We start from the raw sequence: 10,846 nt of genomic DNA on the forward strand, positions 1-10,846 counted from the left end.
AAAAACCCTTTAACTCCTCCACATTCTTCTCAAATTCTGAAACTCCGATCATTCATCTCCCACCAAGCTCAACCCCAAGGGGTTAAAAAAAGGTTTGCCAAATAGCCCTGGCTACTTCACTTGCCTATTTAATTTCATTCTTATTCCCCAACATTTTCCAAGCACTACACGATTATAACACGGCAGATGTTTACAACGAATCCCTCCCACCCTCCCTCCCTTGCATGGATTTCAAGAAACAAAATAATGTTTTTTTTTTTTATTAGTAATAATTTTGACAAGAAACAAAATAATGTTACATATGGTAAAATGGGTGAGGAGCATATGAGGGTTCATATGAAGAGATTTTGTTTTCCATTGATTACCATGTAATAATTATATCAACCAAATCTAGGACTTGCAGTATTCCTGAACACTTTCACACGTTAGGGTGGTCCAAAGACTCACATGGAATAGTAATCAATAAATGTCGACTTTCAGAAAGGTTATATTATATAAGCCAAGGTCTGTTAACATCTATTTAACATGGATCACATAAAAAAATAAGTAGCAAGAGTGCCCCAAATTGATATGTCTAAACAACTTATCAAGCATGTTTCACAATAAATAGTCAAACTAAATGAATGATAGTTTATACCATTTTTTATAAGTGAGTTAAGCTTACACCATTAAAACAAGATGAGCACCATACCGATCTTTTCTTCGTAAAACTTGTTTCAGGGAACCACTGACCATGTATTCTGTCACTGTTGCCAAATTTGTCATGGGTCCGTCTGTAACTACTCCATAAAATGCCAAAATATTTGGATCGTGAAGCTCACCCAGGATGTGAGCTTCCTTCCAGAAGTCTGCAACCTGCAAAGAAGAAGATTATAATAATTCGGCTCAGGTAGTATACAGGATTTCATTCCTCAACTACAGCGCTGATGGTAACGTAGAGACATTTCCCTCATCTCTAATTTATTGTTCCCTGGCAAGCATCATCTTTAAGGTTCTGTTATGTTAAACCTATGCATACAATTCCTTCTTGTAAGAGTTTTAACAGATTTCAAGAGAGGAAGCTCCAAATTTATGCTAACTACTGAAGTAGGAAGAACAAGGAATTTGAGTTCAAAAGCTTCAGAATAAATGGTGCATTCATGGATAGCACACATCCAAATCAGCAGCTCAAAAATTAAATTATCTCCGGCTCAGGCGTCAAAACACCGGCATGTTTACCAAGAAGTCAAGAACTTTATATGGAATTAGCTTAGAATATAATAGTCACCATCGCATAGTCTCGATCAATACTTAACACAAGGATTAAACCACCGAATTAAAACCGAAATTTGTATGGTTACAATAGACTAGTGATTTTACGCTGAGCAGAAGTTCTTATTAGACAGATCAAATTCAATAAATATTTCATTTATTAGAACAATCAGATAACAGCATAATTTCAGCACTGGTAATGTGGGAAGAAAATGAGTAATTACCAATCGGTCCTTTTCCAAGGAGACTTCAGTGAAGCAACTTGTATTTATCCTCTTAATGGCAACATCAGAGCCCTTCCATTTTCCATAGAAAACAGTTCCATATGTGCCTGAACCAAGCTCCCTTATATATTCAAGGTCAGTATTTCTAATAGTCTGCATGACAAGGCAGAAAGGAGCTTTTGTGTCAAGTCTTACTGAATGTAACCTCTATCTATCTAAGACATAAGCATTATATATGTTTGATGGAATACCTGAAGCTCTCTCCTGGCTAGATGAGTATAAAATACAGCCAGCTCACTAGTGATTCCACCAGTTACCTTAGAGCACTTGCGACTTTCATTATTGTCAGCCTAGAAACCAGAAAACCATTAGTAAGTCAAGGGCACTAAAAGTTCACTGCCAATTACTAGCAATGAAGCCAGCACATAATTCTTTCTTCAATTCTCCTTGGTCTTCCATTAAAAAGGAAAAAAGAATAGCTTAGTGAATACATTTTCATCAACACTTGAACCAGATGAAGGGTATTGGTGAACATCATCTTCATTGACGTGATCCTTAGCCATTTTGTCTTCATTCTGCGAGGAAGAATTAGGTGCAAATCCATTTGATTCATCAACTTGGGCATGGGTGCTTAATTGTCCTTCACCCATAAGATCCACAAGTTTTGATCGATGTATTAGCAAATCGTCAATAACATTGCTGGTACCATGAGACAAGAGAGCAGAATGTTCGATTTCTTTGGATGATGACAATGAAAGGTTATAAAAACAAACATTCATAGAAGATGCAACTCCACCTTGAAAGTTATCAGAGCCATTTCTATAACTGATCGATGAGCTAAAGCCTGCTTCCACACCTTGTCGCTTATTATTGCACCCGAATACTGTTTCATTGCTGTGACCTGTGTTATTTGAAAGACTTGAGATGTTGATCACCTTCTGTTCATCAATAAGGAGCGGTTTCTTCTCAAGATCACAAGCAATGGGCTGCCAACTTGCGGATATTCCATGAAAACTTTCATACAGAGCTTGATACGGCTCCATACAATTAGAACAAGTGGAGAGATTTTCCCGACCGTCAACAGTCATCACAGGTGACAAAGGACTCTCACTACGGGCACATGAACCATGGTAAGCTAAATGAGATTCCTCAGGACTGCATTCTCTGTATTGTGAAATTTCAGGGCCATCCTGCTCTCTTAATTTCTCATTTCCATACTGGACAGTAATAGATGGAATCACTTCATTGAAGACAGGATCCATCGTGTTCGTCCTTCCTTCTAATGCTTGGTCAGAGAAACCAGACCACGGTTTGAAAAAATTGGGATAACAAAACCTCAGAGACTGACCCTGCTTTGAGATGATCGAATTCGGTCTCAGCCCATGGTAGAACTTCCCCACGGGAATTCTTCCATCCAATTTAACAGTCCGATGGCTACCCATCTCGACTGGATTGTGCCTATGGTTACGTACATGGTATGAACTAATTCGCTGATTTCTAGTATCATATACACCAAACCTAAGGTTACGTATGCCGCGATGTAAGCCACCCGAAAAGCTTTCACCTATACACGAAGACCTCAGAGGATAAGCACTCCTAAGCCAATGATCATTACACAGATGACAATTGGCCTCCCTTGGCATAATGTTCTCCCTGTTCAATATACTCCTCAGAGCCTGCTCAATATTCCCCAACTCTTGACTAGCATTGCTACCATTACAAGTCGAACCCATACAGGGACCATTCGATTGCCTTGAAAATCTTCCTGCGGTTGCAACTGTCTGACTAGAGACCGCAGCATTCACCCCAACCACGTTACACCCTAAAAGTCTATACTGCCCTGAAAAAAAGGGCACAGAACTGCTAGTCTCCACACATTGATACAGAGGATGCAAGTGAGAATCCGGAAACTCAAGTGGATTCCCATAATTCTCACTCTCCGGCAATTTGATGCTCCCTATTTTATTACCTAGCATATCAACTCTATAACGGTCCTCAAAACCACGATTCATACTATTACATCTCGTTGAAACTTGGGGCTCAGGGGCCAGATCTATCAATGGTGGATCACATTTCTGGTTCTCCCTACTAGAAATACCACATGCGGTCCCATCAATATAATCCGAATGTTTTGCTAACAACTGTTCTTTCAACACCTTTTTCCGAAGCGAATCATCCCCATATGTCACTACATTCTTGGCCACCTTACCATCGAACTGACCTCCTCCAGAAATATGGTTCTCACTCTCACAGCTTGGAGCCTCAAAACCACTGACACTCTTCACACGACAAACCATGTTTTTCCCACACACACAGTCACTTTCCGAACAAGTCACAAGAAAATTACCGCCCACCTCATCAAAGCCACTGACGTTGTCGTTATCATCGGTACAAACGAAGAGCCAAAGCCTGGTGTGCTTACCGTACAGCTCGAGCTTGTCGTACTCTTCCATCATGCAGTGAACGTCGTCGTCGGAGGCGACGGAGACGAGGATAGGGACGTCAGTGGAGGTGCTTTGGGGAAGCTGGTATTTGATGGAGAAGGAAAGAGAGCGGGAGGTGGGGAGAAGATCCGAAATCCTAGACCGGAGCTTTGAGAAGCCGATGGAGCGGTCGACGGAGATTATTCGGTTCTCAACGCCCGGGTGCTGAAGCTTTCCCGAGGGCGGTCTGGTCTGGAACGAATCATTGAAGCTGCAAACAAGCCTGACCTTCTTGGAGGTTCGATTGCTACTTGGCCTCCTTCGCCGAGATAGAACAGGTGGTTCTATCATGGAGGTCGCGCGGGACGAGAGAGAGAGAGAGAGAGAGAGTGTGTGTTTCGCTCTTCGCGGAGCCCGAGAGAGCGGAGTGAGTGAGTGTGTATGTGTCTGCGAGAGACTCGGAGAGGTTTTTATAGTTATGGAGAATCGGGAGGTTTGATATTTGAGCTTCGATTTTCCTAAATAATTCAACTTTGCCACTACCATACGGATACCAGTGCGTGCCCTCAGGTGTTTTTTGCTTTGACTTTTTGAATTGTTTTGCCAGTAGAGTTTAGCCTGTTCGGGATTGAGTTTGAAATTTTAAAAATTATTTTTAATTGTTTAATTTTTTTAAAAAATATTATATATTTGATAAATTTGTAAAAGAATATTTTAATTAATTAAAAAAAATTAAAATTTTACTTTTTTAAAAAATATCAAATTAAAACTTTTATCAATAAGTTCTTATAAATAATTATATATTTTTAAAAAATTAATATAATTAACTTTAAAAGTATTTTAAATACATATTTATCAAACAATAAATAACTTTTAAAGTATAGAGCTTATTATTTAAATTATAAGTTATAAGTCATATAATCATAAGTTATATTTTTCACCACAACCTCAAACATATATTCAGTCTTAATTGCGTTATTGCCGCTTCATTTAGCTAGCTTTCAGCCTTTCATGTGGGAACTCTTGTGATCTTTTTTTTCTTTTTTATTACACACAACCCATAAAATAAATGTATTTTTAACAATTTTTATTATTTTTACAATATATTTTCTAAAATTACTTTTGTTTTAAAAATATTGTTGAACCAAGGTTTTAAGTTTTGTATAATTATATATCTACACATGAATTTTGATGATAATAAATGAATTCAAATCTCAAGCTCAAATTGTGTACACAATAGAGTCAAGCACATCAAAGAACCAAGCATGAGCAAGAATGAAACAAATTTATATTAAAATAATAGAATAATGTTGTAAATCTCTTAAAAATTCGAAATTAGTATTAAGATTCAAAATTAATATTTTATCATAAAACATTAAAATACATTTTTCACATGTGCATGAATATTTTGAAAATTAAATTTGAATATTATGAAAGTTGATTAATTGTCATCTTTCATATGTGCATTACATGATTAAAAGTTTGAACTTTGAAAATATTAAATATGATTGATTATCATCTTTCATATATGCATGTTTTATTTGAATATTTTCAAAAGTGATTGATACATTTTTTATTTATGCAAAATGTAGATATTTAGGTTTGAATTTTTTGAAAAATAAAGTGTGCTCCTTTTGTCATATGCAAAAAATAAAAAGATTAGTTTTGAATTTTTTGAAAAGTAAAGTGTGCTCCTTTTGTCATATGTCAAAAGTAAAAGATTAGGTTTGAAATTTTTGAAAAATGAATTATGTTGTCTTTGACAATTGAAAAAAAGAACATTTTATTTGAATTTTTTGAAAAAATAAATGATGTTGTCTTTGACATGTGAATCTTTTTAAATTTGAATATGAATTCTCATATGTTTATAAATAGATCATTTTAGAGTTTCACATTAACAACACCAAGAGCATACAACATTCATTCAAAACTTTTATTCTCTCTTCTCTAAGTATTGAGCCTTAATCCTTGTTCATTTTGAGAGAAATATAGTTTGTATTGTATTGTTCTTATTTCACTCATTGAGGAGTGTTTTCTGATAACCTACCCACTATTAACTCTTGTATCAGTAAAAGGGTATATATAACTCTTGTGCGTGTAGAAAGTATTCTATACAGGGAATCGTTGAATCACCACGTATAAGGTGATTGCAAGTGTAGAGGGTGTTCTATAAGGATCCTTTATAGTGGTGTTGTTCAAATGTATAATAAGTTTCTATCTCCACCTAAAAGAGTTTTGCTACATACAAGCACAGTCGCGCACTAATCTGTGTACCAATACTGATTTATTCATACTTAAAATTTAAATTAACACTATTTTTAATAAAATCTACTTTTTGACAAATCACATTACATTGATGTACAGATTAGTGCACAATTATGCTTGTAACTATATTTTTCCACTTAAAAAAGGTTAAATAGTGAATTTAGGAATTCTTAATGGGTAGCTTGAGGCGAGGACGTAGGCAGTGAGGCCGAACCTCGTTAATATACTGAGTTTGCTTCTTTCTTACTCTTATTTTTTATATTTATTATTCTTTCATATTTTATTTATATTTTATATTGTATATTTGATTTATAATTATTATTTTTTTTAATACAACTCAATTTACCCCTTTTTTTTGTTAGTCATCTGGGCATCAAATATTACGTAAAGTCTTATGAAAAATTAAGTGTGTTTATATTTTTTTTAGTCCAATTATTATTATTTTTGTTTACTACAATAAAAGTGAAAATATTATCTCTGTTGAAACATTGAGTTATCTTTATTTCAATTTTAAATTTTATGAAGAATCATTTCCCATCTCAAATTTACTAAGCCAAAAAAAATGATAATATTGTATGAAAATGACAAATAAAAGACAAAATAAGATAGAAGAAGCAATGTTTTGAATATCGTACCGGATGTCATACCGGTCAAGACACTGGAACGAAATATTTCGATATCAGTATCGTTTTGTGTACCGTTTTGGGATAGTCAATATATGAATAAATTATATATATAAATATATATTAATTATATTCCAAAATAATAATCTATATATGAATAAATTATGTATAAATACATATATACATATATATAAATTATAAATAGACTGGTCTGAATTGAGAGTCAAAAAATGAGATTGTAGCTTGAAAAAAAAAAAAATAAAGGCCGAAATATCGATCAGTATAGGCCGGTACGTAGCCCGGTACAAGCCAAAATATTGGCCAGTATTTTGACCGGTACAAAATTAAAAACACTGAGAAGAAGCGGTCAGTGGTGGAGATGCTCTAGAACTTGCCTATAGGAAGTGGACCTCCATAAGAACATTGAGGAAATTAGGAAAGGGCTTTGCTACATACAGTCGGGAAATACAGTTGGCGTGCAGTCGGCTGTACGGAATGAATAAAAAAAAATTATAAAAAAATTGTTTTATATTCAGAGGGACCTACATGAATTATAAAAAGTTATAAAAATAATTTTTTTTTTCATGTAAGTCCCGTATTAATTTTTTTTTTACAGCCGACTGCATTTCCCGACTGCACAAATCATTTCTGATTAGGAAAACATGGTGGTTTCTAACAGATTGGGAGGGGGAGATTTAGGTTGGGTTTGGATCCTGAGTTGAGGTTAACTAAGTTGAGTTATTTATGAATAATCTTGACTTGAGATGGTGGAGTGGGATCTGTGAGGCTCATCTAGGATAAATTTAGATGTGTTTATATGTTAAGATGAGTTTAATATTATTTATGAAAAATTAGAAAAAAGTATAGGGCTCACACTCACCAATAATTGAAAAGTTGTTGTAATGATTGAATAATTAATTTATTAAATCCTTTATTAATAAATAACATAAATTTCATCAATACATATAAAAAAATACAAAAAAATAAAAACAAAATATTCTCAGCGTTATAAAAATAAAATTTTCTTACTCTAAATTTATAAAAATAAAATAAAATAATTATTGATAAAATTGCAACAGTATCATGCCCACGTTTTCTTCTATTATTTATTTATATATTATTTAATTAACGGTAAAAAGAATGCATGTAGTGCGGGAGGAAAAAAAAATTGAGTTGCCCAACAAATTAAGACTCGCTTGATTTAGCTCTTGAGACATTTGTCTCTCGCTTATTTATTTACATGTTATTTAATTAACGGTAAAAAAAGATGCATGTAATGCAGAAGGAAAAAAAATTGAGTTGCCCAACAAATTAAGACTTGCTCGATTCAGCTCTTGAGACATTTGTCTCTAGCTTGAGTGAGCTCAGTCACTCGAAATGCATCGTGGGTCTTTTACAGATAAAAGAGACTGGAAAATGAGATAGTTTTTTAGGGAAAAGAGAAACGAAGAGAGAATAAAGGTATGAAAGAAGTTACTTTTCTTTTTGTTTTGTTAGTTGTGGGTCCCACAAGGTCTAAAATTGAAATGCACTCAGTGAAGACTCACATGTGTTTGAATGTTAAATACAGTTTAAAATTGAACTGTACTCAGATTCTTCTAACATTCAAATGAGTTCGTAGATTGTAGAATGCGTGAAGGTTAGAGATGGGTGGATAGTAACAAATTTGATAAGAGAAATGATACAACCACAAATAAATTTTATAAAAATAAATTCATAAATTGACGTGATTTCACATGTTACGTTAAATTTACTTTATAATAAAAGTCGTTTTATAATTTAATGTGTCTTATCAAATCACGTTAATTTATGAATTTAATTTTATGATTTGTTGATAAAATATTTCTCATCTATATACCATAACTTGGAAAAAAAAAAAAAAAAAAGGAAGAAGCTGGAAACAAGGGGAAAATAGACTTGAATTTGTATAAAAAAAAGTGGAAAATGAAAAAAGCTGAAGAAAAATAGGTCAAAGCCGAGCTTCTCTCCCTTCCCATGTCCCTAAGCTTCCACTTCTATTGGACCTATTATTTTTTAAAATTAAAAAAAAAAATTAGATTTATTATTGGTGAAATATTCGTTTGTATTGTAAAAGATGGTCTTAGAGTATTGGATTAGCCAAATGTCAATGCAGCTTATATTAATAGCTAAACTCACCAGAATTTGGGCCACATTGGACTAGCTAGATGAAAGTCATCCAACATATTAGTTATATTAAATTCATCCTCAGTGCATATATGAGTTACACTGTAGCAAAGTCATGTGCTTTTTCTATTATTTCCTAAACCCTATTTCGTTTATTTTCCGTAGCTTTGCTCTGTTCTCTTCCTCCTATGTTTTATCTCCCCAGCTCCTCTTCGTTGCCATAAACACTTCCGTCGAAGACAATAGTTAAGAGCCATAAACAATTTCATTGCCACTTCGTCCTCGTCAGTAGCCCGTTCCCGTCGAGCTCCTCCATCAAAGACAAGTGCCAGTTGCCATTTCACAGGTGAGTTTTCTACTCTATATCTCTTTCAGTTTCGGTACTGCCATTTCAAATCATGAATCCCAACTAGATATGGTTTTTATCCATATTTTTCGTTTTTTTTTCCAAGTTTTTCTCACATGTGGTTCCAATCAAAAAGCTGAAAGAAAATCCCAACACAACCACTAGGCCTATGCATCTGCTTCTATGCAGTAATGGCCAAACACTATGACGCTTTCCCCAAATTCTCATTCCTTTGTCCTACAATTAATAAGCCTTGAAGGACAAGACACAAACCCTCCTTAACCACTCATAAACACCCAAAAAACCCATAAAAGCCCTCAAATTGCTCAAGTTGGATCCTGCATTTTCGTAGAAAAAGAAAATCATTGGACCCAACAACATCTCTCATTGTCTCTGAAGAAAATCAAAGAAGCCTCAAATTTCTCAAGTGAATACGTTTCATAACTATCTCATTTATTTATATTGAGATGTTTCGTTTGGAAAATTCTAGTGGCCATAAGCACAAAATATGGGAAATTCTAGTGGTCATACCCACAAAATATTATTCCAGAAAAGCCTAATGAAAATTGATGTGAGTACGGTAGCATGCTAGTTTTAGGAGTGATTTACCTTTGTTATGAGGAGTTGCATTCTTAATCTTATTGACCATATGAAAACCCAAGAAATGAGGACAGAGATGGTAGTTGATAAGTTTGATTGAGGTCTTGTGAGTATTGGGATCACTGTGATTTGACTATGGTTGTATGAATTCATTGGCTACAGTAGTGTGCATGAAATTTAATTTTAGTTTAGAAGACAATCTATGCATGTGTTGCAGTGCAATTCATTTGCTGATGATCAGCTTTGTGGCTTTTATCTATGTTTTCTTTTACGATTGGAGTCATCTGCTACTTATTTTTTTCCATGATATTTTCTTATTGAAATGTCTTTTGAGTTTAAGCTTTTGCTTTGCTCATTGGAGATTCTGGTGTTAGAGAATTTTGTCTTCTTCTTAGATTTGTTGTAAGTTTTAAGTGTCATTTTATTTCATTCTTATAGCTAATCAAATTTTTTATAATAGAAGTGATTGTTTGGTATATATATTTGTGTTTGTTGTAAGTTTAAGCTATAAATTTATTTTCACAAATAACTCATATAGGCTAATAATTTACTTGTAAATTTAGTGAGTAATTACTAAATTTACTTGTGTCAGATAACTTCTCCCCATAGTATTGTGAATGTTCAAAAACTGACAGGCAGTTTTTTGGATGCATAAAAAATGAATGTGCATCCAAAAATGTCAATTCCATGAAAGTTAGCATCTTTATGCTGTTGTTTATCTAGTTAAAAATAAAAATAAAAAGTATTTAACAAATAAAAAAATAATAATTATAGAAATATAAATAACAAAAAGTAATAATATTTTATTATTATAGAGAATATAATAACTAATTTAATATAGACTTCAAATTTTAAGTGATTAATTAAAAATAAAAATATTATATATTAATTAAATTTTAAAGATGAGGATGAATAATGTAATATCAATGCTCGCGACAGGTTGTAACTCTCCGCCCCCGCCCCATTCAG

At 33.6% G+C, this 10,846-nt stretch overlaps 1 protein-coding gene across 1 annotated transcript; it reads right to left on the reverse strand.

Annotated features, from left to right (window-relative positions):
* Positions 1–660: 660 nt before the first annotated feature.
* On the reverse strand, positions 661–4,288 carry LOC122304916. Its single transcript, XM_043117178.1, has 4 exons — positions 1,967–4,288; positions 1,727–1,825; positions 1,476–1,628; positions 661–855 (listed from the first exon to the last, which is right to left on the reverse strand). The coding sequence occupies exons 1-4, from the start codon at positions 4,247–4,249 to the stop codon at positions 661–663; spliced, it is 2,730 nt and encodes a 909-aa protein (XP_042973112.1). The 5' UTR covers positions 4,250–4,288.
* Between the last annotated feature and the right edge of the window lie 6,558 nt (positions 4,289–10,846).

The sequence above is a fragment of the Carya illinoinensis genome, chromosome 3 (assembly GCF_018687715.1).
Source record: "Carya illinoinensis cultivar Pawnee chromosome 3, C.illinoinensisPawnee_v1, whole genome shotgun sequence".
In the NCBI taxonomy this organism is placed as follows: domain Eukaryota; kingdom Viridiplantae; phylum Streptophyta; class Magnoliopsida; order Fagales; family Juglandaceae; genus Carya; species Carya illinoinensis.